This window comes from Haliotis asinina, chromosome 15, assembly GCF_037392515.1.
Source record: "Haliotis asinina isolate JCU_RB_2024 chromosome 15, JCU_Hal_asi_v2, whole genome shotgun sequence".
Taxonomy (NCBI): Eukaryota; Metazoa; Mollusca; class Gastropoda; order Lepetellida; family Haliotidae; genus Haliotis; species Haliotis asinina.
Genome location: NC_090294.1, coordinates 17,253,591 through 17,267,500, shown reverse-complemented (window position 1 = coordinate 17,267,500; position 13,910 = coordinate 17,253,591). Strand labels below are relative to the sequence as shown.

General features: G+C 40.8%; 2 protein-coding genes across 2 annotated transcripts in view; one reads left to right on the top strand and one right to left on the bottom strand.

The window, feature by feature from the left end:
- Positions 1 to 13,910, bottom strand: part of LOC137265987 (protein phosphatase 1 regulatory subunit 3B-like) — a 93,834-nt gene that overhangs the window by 5,227 nt on the left and 74,697 nt on the right. The window lies entirely within an intron of this gene.
- Positions 5,496 to 7,889, top strand: LOC137266004 (uncharacterized). The gene is made up of 3 exons (XM_067801502.1): positions 5,496 to 5,539; positions 6,899 to 7,496; positions 7,801 to 7,889. The coding sequence occupies exons 1-2, from the start codon at positions 5,517 to 5,519 to the stop codon at positions 7,473 to 7,475; spliced, it is 600 nt and encodes a 199-aa protein (XP_067657603.1). The 5' UTR covers positions 5,496 to 5,516; the 3' UTR covers positions 7,476 to 7,496; positions 7,801 to 7,889.

Genomic DNA, 13,910 nt, shown 5'->3' with positions numbered 1-13,910 from the left:
TTCATATCCCGATCCAAAGAAGGAATCAAGACAGTTTCGGGGAAGAGTGTTATCAAACTGTGTTTGTTGTTTTACGTCGCACTCAGCAGTATTCTAGCTATATGACGGCGGTCTGTATATAATCGAGTCTGAATCAATCCTGTGATCAACATCTTGAGCATCGATCTAAGCATATGTGATACAATAACATGTGTCAACCAAGTCAGAGAGTCTGATCACCTGATCCCTTAGTCGCATCTCATGAGAAGCATTGGACACTGAAGACCAATTCTAACCCGGATCTTCTACGCATCCTAGTTACCTCTGTGCACACCAGATACTGTCCTCACTTCAGAGACGCACTAGCATACTAGCAGAGAGACGCACTAGTATACAAGCAGAGAGACGCACTAGTGTACGAGCAGAGAGACATGGTATTATACAAGCAGAGAGACATGGTATTATACAAGCAGAGAAACATGGTATTATACAAGCAGAGAGACATGGTATTATACAAGCAGAGAGACGCGCTAATATGCAATCAGATAGACATGGTATTATATAAGCAGAGAGACATGGTATTATACAAGCAGACAGACATGGTATTATACAAGCAGACAGACATGGTATTATACAAGCAGAGAGAGGCACTAATATACAAGCAGATAGACATGCTGTTGTAAAAGCAGAGAGATGAACTAGTATACAAGCAGAGACACGCACTAGTATACAAGCAGAGAGACATGCTAGTATACAGAGACACATACTAGTATGCAAACAGAGAGATATGCTAGTGGATGTCGACCCTGAAGGGTTGTCGGCGGAACCGTAAAGTTATAATTGTCATATGATTGCGCAAGGACCAGACCTGGACCTTAGGAGTAACTGTCCAAAGTGGACCGATAAATTGCAGTCTAACTCGAAAACTAATAAACGTAGTACTACGATACTCAATGAAACGCAGATCCTGATCAAAACATCAGACCAACTCTGTGAGATTTGTTTTGCAGAATTTGAGCCCTGTAAATAAAAACTTTGCTTAACAAACTATCATTAAAATTTTGACACAGTTCATTATGTGTTACGAGGGAGGCGTTCACAGAAAGGGACAGCCAGGTGTGCGAGAAATGATGGAGACGACAAGACACATGTCAATGAATCAATAACTTTGTCGACACTTCTGCATGTGCTTCTAGAACACATGGCTGTTAGATTACAATTCATCGGTCCCCGTTTCTGTGTCAAACGGACTGTATTTGCTGTTTGATAGTGATTAAAAGCATATGATCGCGATAAGTACTCAACGATATTAGAAACGCACCAGCCACGTAACTGGTAATTATTGTGAGGGGGTAATTCTTTTTGGTCTCTTGTGTCATTACACGACAGTGGTTTTGGACATTATCAATTTCGTCACTACGCACAGCGAGTCACTTTAGCAAATGTAATGCAAGCACACATACATTGCAGGGTCATGCATACAAACTGCATGCAGGTGTAATCGAAATTTGTCTCCACTCACAAATCAGCAACATCATTTGTACGTGTAATGCTGTAAACAGTTGCACGGTCCCTAGTCAGTAGTAGACCATTACCGGCGTACCCCGCCGTGATATTGCAGGAACACTGCTAAAAAAAACGTGCGTAAAGTTAAACTCACTCACTCACCCACCCACTATTCAGTAGTCGCCAGACAATACAACAGACTTCTACTACTACAGATCCCTGAAGGTATGGGGCGCCACCTGTTCAGTCACACCAACATGACACTCAGTTCAGGTTACTTTATCTCCAAAGCAGATTTGTGACTGCAAACTGCACTATCAGATAGTTGCTCGGGAGTAGAGTTGACAGCACAGAGGAACCGAGCTAAGTGATGATACACCGGGACTATCCTGGCACAACTCCACGGTGCGTTGAATTCACAGACATCCTAGAATCAAATGAAAAAGGATTGCCTTCAGTGGCAGGTCCCGCTTCCTGTCGATGGAAGGGTTCGGTGCAGGTTTGTTGTTTAACACTGGACGCAGCAATATTCCAGTATTCCAGTTACATGACTGCAGTCTGTAAATAATTAAGTCTTGGCCAAACAATACAGTGACCAACAACATGAACATCAATCTACGCAGTTGGTACATGTGACGACCAAGTCGGGGAGTCTTAAGATCAATTCTAACTCGTCACGGGTTGTGACGGCCAGCATGACACCAACAAGGGCTTTATATGTAAGACATATCCGTCAGAACTGAAGTAGGGGGCGCAGCATTGTCATGATGAAATGACAGGCCCCAGATAGCATGAATAGCAGAAGGAATGGGGTCCTAACTTTGTCTCGGTACTGTGGATCAGTAAGACAATCAGGAGATGATCTGAGATCGGCACAAACTGCGCCCCAAACAATTACGCCATCAAATTCTTTGACATTTTAGCAGCTGACGTCAGTAGTAATGCAGACGACTTAATGGACGACAGCTTCTTGTTTTTAACACTGAACCACGTTTCGGGGTAGATTGTTCAACCGTATTATTGCTGAAATCCGCGTGCTTTATTATAGTACTTTCTCCTCCAAATATGTCCACTGAGTAGCGCTGAGTACCCGATGATCGGGGTAGAACTGGTCTTCAGTACCCCATGCTAGTCGTAACAGGCGACTAATGTGATGGGTTGGTCAGGTTCGCGGACACCTTATCGTATTCAAATTGAGTAGATCGATGTTGATGCTGTTGATCACTGGATTGTCTGGTCCAGATTCACAGATCCTCACCATATAGCTGGAATATTGCTCGGTGCCGCGCAAAACAAAACCCTCCCTCTGCTCTTCACATTCCTCAGACATTAACACGACTAGACATATTTCGGATGAGCTGAGAAGACGAACCTGGCAAGAACTTGGGTCAAGCACTTGTTGACCAATAACAACAACTTCCGGGTTAGAGTTTTCCGACATATTCTTGTTGCCGTAACGGTCACCGCAAGAGGTCGCCCTTGTCCTCAGTTTCTTCTCCTCGAAGAAGGAGAATTTCAGTGGAATGGTTTCGTCGGAAAGGTCATGTATCGTCTGTGTAGTCACCCTGATGATAACAGTGTGATACACATATAATTTCTTAAAAGCGAACAGTTTTTTTTTGTACACACTACTTCATTGTGGGAATCATTACGTTTTTTAATGTTTTATCATAGATGTCTAATACTGGAAAGGTGTTCAACTTCGGATTATTTCCCATTAAACACTAGGGACATATTTATATTGTGCACCGTGATATGAATTCCATATTGCTGAGATTTTTAAAAGCGTTTACGTCAAACTATCATGGCTTCATCTCAGATGTGACATGATTGATGGCTGGACATATGTTTATCTTCAATTTGAAAACAGATGATGCTTCAGGGTCCGGACTGGATGGGGTTAGAGGTGTTGAAAATTCCGGATCCCGGGTGTTCGCGTAACACAGGGATTTAAGGAAATGTATTCACAACTAACCTTCTTTCATTAAGTTTATCGTCAGAAGTTATATGTATAAAGTGTTTTTGTTGCAAAGTCTGTATCCGGGGTATTCTTGCATAACACGGGGATTTAACGAATGTATTCACAATTAATCTTATTTCATTTCAATTTAGCGTCAGAAATTGTATGTTTTGGGTTCGTTTTTTTTGTTGTATTGCGAGTGTTCTTGAGTAGCATAAGGTTTTAAGGAAATAGATTCACGCACTAATCTTATTTCAGTTTTGCGTCAGAAATTATACGGGGAAAAACACTCGTGTCAACCAACTCCATACATGCTGAAACAGAAATTTCAACATACGTGGAGTTGGCTGACACACGTGTATGTGTGTGTTTTGTTTTTGTTTTTTGGGGGGCGTTATCAATTTTCGATGATCCATTCATATAATTGTTAGTGTAACTGGGGTAGTCTAGTGGATAAAGCGTTCGCTCGTTACACCGATGACCCGGGTTTGGTTCCTCACAATGTATTTCTAATGTGCTCCCAGTCTTGATGTCATTCGTAACAGTGGTCGTCAAACCATAGTCACTTGCTCATATATTTCCGGTTTTGTCTCTTTGGAATCTTTCCAACAGAAAATGATAATTTCTTATAGTGTCGCTGTTACTGGGTGTTGTTTCAATGATCAAATGAGGCATCCTCCATTTGGGAATAGCTAATACTGCGGCCTTTAGATATACTATTCAAACAAAAGAAACGCATAAACCGTTTTAGAGGAATTCATTGCGTTAGTTTAAAAGCAAATATTTCATGTAATTTCAGTTCATGGTAAAATGGTTAAATTCCACACGTCGATAAACAAAGAGTTCGCCAACACAACAGCTGCCTTTACTGTTGAGTTTGCATAAGTCCACAAGATGGCGTCAACGTCAGTAGGTACTTTGTCTGGCCACCATTGTCGGCAATAACCGTTCGGCTTTGCATGTTTCCTTGGTGTTTTCTTTAAACACTTCAAAAACAAGGGGAAAGGTTAAAATTGTGGAGTTCTGGCTCAGAAGCTGTTTACAATCACAAAAACCCCGTTTTGGCAAGAAATAATGTATTTGAAGGGTTGGATACAGCTTTTCTGAGAAACAGGGAAACAGGTGGTGCACACTATTGAAGAAAGGGATGAGGGGTGTGGGGTGTGGGGTGTGGGGTGTGGGGTGTGGTGCGTGTGGGTGGGTGGGGTGCGCTCTTCATTTTCACCCGAGCTTCAATGCTCATATAATAATGAACCGCCTATGTTTTGCATTGTTTTTGTCTCAGCTACGTAAGTGCAGTATTCTCAAATCACCTATGCGTTTTTCAGGAGTGCACTAATTCTAATCAACCTAAAGAGTAACACTTTAAATTAACAATGATGTTGTAAAATGTTACTCTCAGCAATCACATAGTCCTCAAGGTTACATGGAAGAACAGATACGACTATTCGACAGAATGAACATGTTTTCAAATGTGCACAAACTTTATTATATCAATCAAAACCGCGTTTGTGAGTGACCACATAAGTCGTGTCCCTTCCGCTATCTAACTTGTTACACTTTCTCTCTATTCCGTGTAAGATCTTGAAGACCTGTGAATATCCGGGGTGGAATAGGTCTGCTTGTCATAAGAGGCGGCTAACGGGATCGGGTGGTCAGGAGAGCTGTCTTGGTTGACGCAATCGCGCAGGTCGATGCTCGCGAAACTCGCTCGTGAAACTAAGCTCACTCACTCACTCACTGTAATCTTGAAACTGCATGTATGTAAATATCAGGGCGAAGGTATATTAAGTTGGATAACTTGTCCCCGATCCTTTCCACATTTGTGAATAAACTATGTGAAAATGAAATCAATCCTTTCAATTACTTTGAAACTGAAACTGAATATGGAAAATAGACTTCTTTCATTGAATGTCCAGCAAAGACAGATTATACAAACATTCCCACACCTGAGGCAAGATCAACAGGGATGTTACGATTGATCATGCTATTTCCATCGCCTGTCAAAATGACCGTATAAACCTCAAGGAAAAAGGAAGAGATTCCAGATCTTGTAGCAGATTCTTATCTGATGTTCAAGGTTGCCGGAAATCTGTGAGTAAATGTGTTTTTTCCTATTTTTAAAAAGTATTTTCTTTTGGTTTCGTACCGATGGCTTAGGAAATGAAATAGTATACACAGATGTGTGGTCATTGACCTCTGGGCGGTTTTAATATCTTTATGGAGATTTAAAGAGCCCAGGTATTTAAATATTTCATGGGCGGATTTACCAAATTTCCGAGATTGCTTCGTGTATTACCAATAGAGACGTCCATTTATATAATCATCACTGTTGCTTTTACTTCTACGCTCAATGGAATACTGTTTGATGTTATGTGATAATTGAAACTGACTGCTTTGTATATACATGTGTCAATCTTACTATTGTGGGTGAGTGAGGTTAAGTTTACTCCACCTTTAGCAATATTCCAGCAACATCACGGATTGAAAACAAAAATTGGGTTCACACATTGTACTCATGTGTGGAACAGAACCCGGAACTTTTCCGTGACGAGCGAACACTTTAACCACTAGACTGCCCCACCGCTCCATCTACCACTGTCATTGACATGGTCATGATGCATGACAACTGAATTGTAGCAAAATGTTTGGGTGCTGTAGAGGTTTTCGAAAGAAAGTTTAGTAGTAGTAGTAGTAGTAGTAGTAGTAGTAGTAGTAGTAGTAGTAGTAGTAGTGTTAGTAGTGGTAGTGGTGGTGGTGGTGGTGGTAGTAGTAGTAGTAGTAGTAGTGTTAGTGTTAGTAGTGGTAGTGGTGGTGATGGTAGTAGTAGTAGTAGTAGTGTTAGTAGTGTTAGTGGTGGTAGTAGTAGTAGCAGCAGCAGTAGTAGTAGCAGCAGCAGCAGCAACAGTAGTAGTAGTAGTAGTAGTAGCAGCAGCAGCAGCAGTAGTAGCAGCAGCAGCAGCAGTAGTAGCAGCAGCAGCAGCAGCAGCAGCAGCAGCAGCAGCAGCAGCAGCAGCAGTAGTAGTAGTAGTAGTAGTAGTAAACAATCGAGTCTAGATCAGGGTTCACGGGCTAACCATTATGGGAGGGCGGTGTGGTAACCTAGTGGTTAGAGCATTCGCAGGGTCCGGGTTCAATTCTCCACATAGGTTTAATGTTTAAGGCAACGGTTGGTGTATCTGGCTGTAACATGAGGGGAATTGTCCAAGAGGCGTCATACAACCATACACATTCAATTCCTACAACATAATTTTGTGAAAATTGTAGTTTAAATTTTCATTTAATTGTTTTAATTTTCCCGTACATTTTTCTTACATTTTCATTTATATTTTGCCGGTTTTAATTTTCATTTAAACGATCTGCTTTAAATCTTTATTCAAATTTTCTAGCTTAAATTTGTATCACATTCGTGCAACATTAAATATGAGTTCAATCGAACGCTTCTTACTTCAGCTCAGCCATGAAGACAGTCCAAATCCTCGTCGTGTTGATGGCCGTGGTGGCGATTGCACGTGCCCACTACGCTCTCATGCATAGCCCCTTGCTCTCTGGTATTCATGGCCTTTTTGCCAGGTCGAGTCTTCACGGTCCTTACCTGGGTCACGGCGTCTCGTATCCTTACTATGGCGGCGCCGTCTCATATCCCTACATACACCAAGACGCTCCTTACACCACTCACGGTGGATCCTATCCCTACTCCGGTGCAGCTGGCTCATATCTCTACTCAGGCTCAGTTGCCTCATATCCCTACGCAGGTGCTGCTAGGTCCTATCCCTACACCAGCTCCTCATATCCCTACACCGGCTCAGCTGGCTCATATCCCTACGCAGGCTCAGTTAGCACATATCCCTACGCCAGCTCTGTTGCCTCCTATCCCTACGCGGGGTCAGCCGGTTCACATCTCTACACCGGATCACTTGGTGCATATCCCTACACTGGTTCAGTTGCCACATACCCCTACGTGGGAGCTCACAGCCCGGTATATCATTTCGACAGCCCATATGTTCATGGACACAGCATGATCCATTAGATTCCATGGAGACTACGTCAGGTAAGCATCAAGTCGTGTTAACAGCAAAATAGTTCCAGTTCAATATACCCTCATAACATTATCCAGGGATGTAATAATCTGGGTGATTGTTACACATCTCTGATGTATAGAAGTTTTCACTCTTTTATCATATTTTTACCGGCTTGTATTGGGAGACAATCATTACAACTTTCCCAGCTCACCCAGCCAACGACTGTGTTGGATAAACTCATTCATTGGACAAAATCATTCATATCGTCCTGATATGATAGTCGAGATATAAGAGTTATTCTTTATGTATTGTCATTCTATGGTGTTATTTCAGTTCAAGGTCAAGGCCGAAACTGCCACAGACGCAAACGCACCAGATCAAAGTTGCCTCTGTATCTGTTTAATAAAAAATGTTTAATTATACTCGTCCCCTTCTCTTGCATTGCAACAATGGGGCAGTAAACACTGGGACATATATGTGCTGTGGATAAACATTTGGATAATTTGGATACTTTCTGTTTGTTTTGTAGCGAGTGAATGACTTTAGTTTTATGCCGCACTCAGCAATATTCCAGCTATATGGCGGCGGTCGGTAAATAATCGAGTCTGGACCTGACAATCCAGTGATCAACAACATCAGCATCGATCTGCGCAATAGGGAACCGATAACATGTATCGACCAAGTCAGTGAGCCTGACCACCCGATCCCGTTAGTCGCCTCTTACAACAAGCATAGTTGCCTTTTATGGTAAGCGTGGGTTGCTGCAGGCCAATTCTACCCCGGACATACACGGGGTGAGTGATAACGGTATCAGTCGTAAACACATCGCTCAGGTATCGTTTCAAAAGTCAAATAAATCGGCCTTCCGATTGGCTCAAATCGACGCATGCGCCAATATTGATTAACTGGGACGGTCTATTGTAACATTCTCCGAGTTCATTAGTAACTCTTCCCCTGACCCATCCGGCTTGCCGGAATGACACGAGTAGTTACGAATGTCTCCGAGTTACGAAATAGGGATTCAAAGGAATTCCCGGAGTTCACAGATTTTGACCTTCACCCCATACAGGTTGTACCTTGATATTCCATCAACCGGTTCGAAATGATCTTCAGCAACACATGCTTGTCGTAAGAGGTGATTAATAGGATCTGGTGGTCAGGTCTGCTGTCTTAGGTGACTCATGTAATCGTATCCCAGTTTCGAAGAACGATGTTCATGATGTTGATCACTGGATCCATGTGTCTAGATTCAATTATTTACACACCACTGGAATATTGTTAAGTGCGCTAACTAACCAACCAACCAACCAACCAACATGTTATTGTGTAAAAGGCAGGCGGAAACATTTTACAAACCACTAACCTATTTTTGTTTCGGGTATAATCTCAGGTCTAAGTATGTCTCGATCTTTACACGTATACGAGTAGACTCAAAGATACATTCTGTAACTTGTACTTGCGACAAAGGCATCTGTGAGTAGTAGTGTAATCATACCGAAACATGAGTCTCATTAACCTATTCAGACGATGACCTACTTTTCAGCCGATCCGAATTTCCTCCGTTGAAAGTGAAAATAGACACCACAAGCAACTCTGGTTACACTGAATCCCAATTAATTGTTTCATAAGAAAATGGTATTCACAAATGAATTCTAATTTTAAACTTTAATAACACCGTATTTCTATATTTTATGTCAGTATACATTAACTAATAAATCACAGACTGTCCCTGTTTGATGAGGTCGTAATATTATTGACAATGCATCTGGCTCACTGTTTACCAGAGCTTGCTGTATAACAGATCACCAAGTTGCGCAATAGGACGGAACCCAGTAAACGGGAAGATTTTCTATAATCAATGTTTTGACATGATTCTTGTCCGCAGATGGGATATACATCTGCGTCTTTCTTTTCGTTGCTCTTTTGTGTGTTTTGCATGTTCCTCCTCCATGATTTGTTCGATAATAAAACTGAAGGAGAGTCATCAAAAGCACTGCATGGTAAACGTAAATGGACAACACGGCATCGTGTGTTTGCTAGGAATTTTGAATAATACATTTTTTTCTGGCGTGGCATTTGAAAGTCTGATGAAAGTAAAGTCACAGAAACAATGCTGTTCAAATAAACATAATGGCACCTGTGTTACACAACAACTACCTCCACGGTATTTGTGATATGGCCACCCGACTGCTTTAGTTCACGAGGAGATCCCAGGGAGGCGCTGGTGCTGGGAGATCAAGGGTTCGAACCGGGATGAATATGGGATTCGAACGACGATCCTGGAAACAACCAAACACTGAAACAACCAGTTCCTCACTATACAACCAGGCTAAACACGGATACCACCAGATCCTCACTATACAACCAGGCCAAACACTGACACCACCAGATCCTCACTATACAACCAGGCCAAACACTGACACCACCGGATCCTCACTATACAACCAAGCCAAACACTGACACCACCAGATCCTCACTATACGACCAGGCTAAACACTGACACCACCAGATCCTCACTATACAACCAATTGACAGAGATATTCCACAAACTTATAGCCGGGGGACGATCCCGATCCTGACTATACGCTTTGAACATACTACTGCAGACCGGTATGCAAGTCACTTGCCTATCACATGTTCATTGAAAACCGATCAGATACACAATTAATATTTCAGCAGACATGGTAAATGTTGCAGTCATAATGCATGGTACAGTACACATAAGGAAGGTAAACACTGAAACAGTCTACGTTCGACGTTCGTGGTGTTTTGAAGGTTCTTAGGTAACCTTTAGCTTCATTTCATAAAATGCGTCTTCTGGTTGAATTTATACGTAAAGGTTTTAGTGTGGTGATAATCTTTACCGTTACGGGAGTCGACAAGTTCAATCGCACTACAGTACAGTAATGCAGAGCAGTACCCTAAATTCGGTAAAGACTCAACATCAGTTTTATTACGTTTCCAATTTCCATGCACGTGTAATCTGCAAAATCTGCAAAATATCCTAGTACATATATTGTAAAATGATAAGGACCTGTAACCTCCTTAACAGCTCATAATATAATAAAGAAATACAGATGTAATAAATTCTGACAAATCCTTACTGTATCGTTCTCTTCAAGTGTCAAAGAGAAATTCTACGTTGTGTTCTAGATAGTAGTAATATGTGAAGTGTGATCAATCCCAAAGGAAGACCAGCGATCAAATACAGAACCCAGCACACAAAAATTCAAGCAAATAATTTTTTTGCATGCAAACTGTTTATGACAAAATAATGAATACTGTGTGTACACCAAGGTCATGAAGGCTAAGGCTTGCTTGTATATTAACTGGATGGACTGGTGTGAGTTTCAGAAAACAAGATTGCTCTCCAATAACACAGTGGTGACTGCAATTTGGAAACATTTACCATCTGAACACGTCAAACAGAGGGATACAATAGACCATAAGACATCAGGCACAATTACATTATATACAGGCACATATACATGATTTTATTTTGTATCTTGATATCAGCTAATTCACTAGAGCCTGTTTACTAGTTATAAATGAAAGTGTCCGGCAGAATATCCTGGAAAAATAGCCTGTTGTTTCCTGGAAGCCTGTAGGAAGGAATTCCTTGAGAATTCCACTTACTCTGTGAATAAATTTCACATTCAGTTGGTGACATTTTGTAACACAATTTTAGTATATCGTGTTTTGGCGACCATGATAATAATTTTGTTTGAAAAAAATGCACTAATAATGTAAGTACGTTTCTCTTAACAAATGCTGAGAGGAAAATAGATATGAGGATTAAAACAAGTGTGTGTTTTTCGAACAAGACTTAGTGTTGACTCATTAGTCAGAGAAAACATGCAGTAACAGGAACAGGTGAAGTGTACCAGATCAACAAAAGGGAGCAAAGAGGCAAAAATATGGATTATCGGAATTATATTTAACATGAGTTGGTCTCTTGTTCATTGGCTTGTCCTCTTGGTTTTGTCTTTGGTGTAGCTGATTGTCCTCTTGGATGCTCGAGTCTTGGTCACTGCGAGGGCATTTAGGCTGTTTTCATTGATGTGAACTGCTGCCATGTACACCCTAGAAAGAGCATTAATATGGCATTTTCACATTTGTCAAAACAAAAAGTAGCAAAAAAGTTACACTATCTGAATGAACATATTTGCGTGGTTTCCCATTTTTTAAAGCGGGTTAAAGTTGCATATACAACTGCCATGATGTTTCAGCAAGGGCTTCTCAAATCCCTAAGTTTTATGCCAGTGCAAAGCAGAGAGAGTCAACAGATTAATCATGCCCTAACACCCCACCCACCCCCGAATTCAACAATTTTAACATGGTTAGGGACCAGTCCCTGATGGATAATCATCTGATATGACTCATTTTTACTTACTTTTCAGTAATTATGTTCTCTCTCTTGCCACCACCTCCAAATGTTGCAAGTTCTCATTTGTCGGTGCCCATACCCCTCCCAATTCCTCCACACACACTCTCACACACACCACGACACGCCTGTCTCGGGAAATAGATGACTTGGCTCCACTGAGTAACAGGTGCTATAGCTGTTTCTTTATATAGCTAGCTATTAGAGTGTTTATGCGTAGGAGTGAGCGGGGGCTAAAGTGATTTTCGATTTGGTGCATATTTATAATGTTTAGGACTTTTTTCATAAATTGATGGTGCAGATGTGGTATATATTCATGTTTGAATGAAAGTGTGTAATAAATGGGATAGAACATAGACTTTAGGTAGTCTTAGCACTATAGGGTTGTTTTGTACAACAGCACCGTCGTTATACATCATATAACCAATGTACACAAACTTCCAGATCCTTAGTACACAGCCAGGCCACACACTGAAACAACCAGGCCCTCATTGTTTGAAAGCAAAAAAACTAAAAAAATAAATAAAATAGAAACCAAACCAAAACAACCTATCAAAAGTATAATCGGACTGAACCGGGATTCAAACCCACAAAGGATTCTACTGCGCAACAACCTGGTTCCCTAGCCTCTCATTAACATTATTGGGAAACCCGGGAACCAGGATGCTACCGTGAATGTGAAACTAAAGCTCCATCCACCCAACTTCCTTCAAATGATCTGCGAAAAGATGTAACTGAAGTTTTAAAAAATATAAAAATATAAAAAATATACCGTCATTTATTATAGTTTCTAAAGCGCCAGATAAAATCATTACACGATCATTTAATAAACTTTCAGTTCAAACGATGCGTGTGTGAATACAACTGGATTCGAACGTTTTCTGAAATAAAAGAGGACAACTTTGCAGTCAGAATTTATACATTATAGATTCCTTATTAATGGGCAGTTTTCTTATGTTTAATTTCTGGAGTGTATAATTATTGAAAACTCTTTTATATAATTACGTTTCTGGTGTGTAATTAAATAGGTCAGACTACGGGCCAGTTGCTCGCGGCTCCTGAACACCTGCACAGACTGCTAGGGGGAAGCACGTGTTAACAGTCCTTCTAACTGTGAACGTTTCATTTAGGAAATCTCAGAAGCTGAAGCTTTTCTCAGGACACCACTTTCTTATGGTACATCATGAATTCATGAACACTCATACACAGTCAGTAAGACATTTGATCATCATTGGGTTATTAACATGTGTAATACTGTCTGTAGCATTCATGATGTTCAACAAATATACTGTTGCAATATTATCTCCATCGTGTTATCAGTTGACCTACTCATGTTAAACTCTCCCACATATTGATACATTTATTCCAATGTGTCATGTGAATACATGTTGAACCAAATATATATATATATATATATATATATATGTGTGTGTGTGTGTGTGTGTGTGTGTGTGTGTGTGTGTGTGTGTGTGTGTGTGTGTGTGTGTGTGTGTGTGTGTGTGTGTGTGTGTGTGTGTGTGTGTATGATAAACATCATGTGTAGATGTGTAGGTTAGCTGATAACACGAGAGGGATACTGAAACATCATTGACAGAGGAAATACGATGAGGGAGGCCATAGCTTCTCGACATATATGTTTGTGGTGGAGGTTTCCAAACAAAGTGAAACCCGTTGCACCCGCCAATTTTGATTTGAATCATGTCTTCCCTTGTCTATTTATAGTGAAGAAGTGCTTTGATTTTGCATGTGTTTTTGACGTTGCCATCGGTGGACAGTATATGTCCACCCTTTAGCGAACACAGTACATGCAACAAGCGACAGTCATTTATGATGGAGGTTTGTTAATATTCTAAGAGGTTTTTTCGCTTACATTCATGAAATTTTACTTTATTATACTTTGATGTTAAAGGTTTAAAAACATAACATTACTTGTCTGAAGAAACAGAAAATGTGAATATATAGTCGTTCGTCCGTAAATGCCAAAACTTCGTCATCATTAAGAATTGTCATTCTTGCAGAAGTATCTGTTGATGCCATGTGTCGTAAAGAATATAACTGT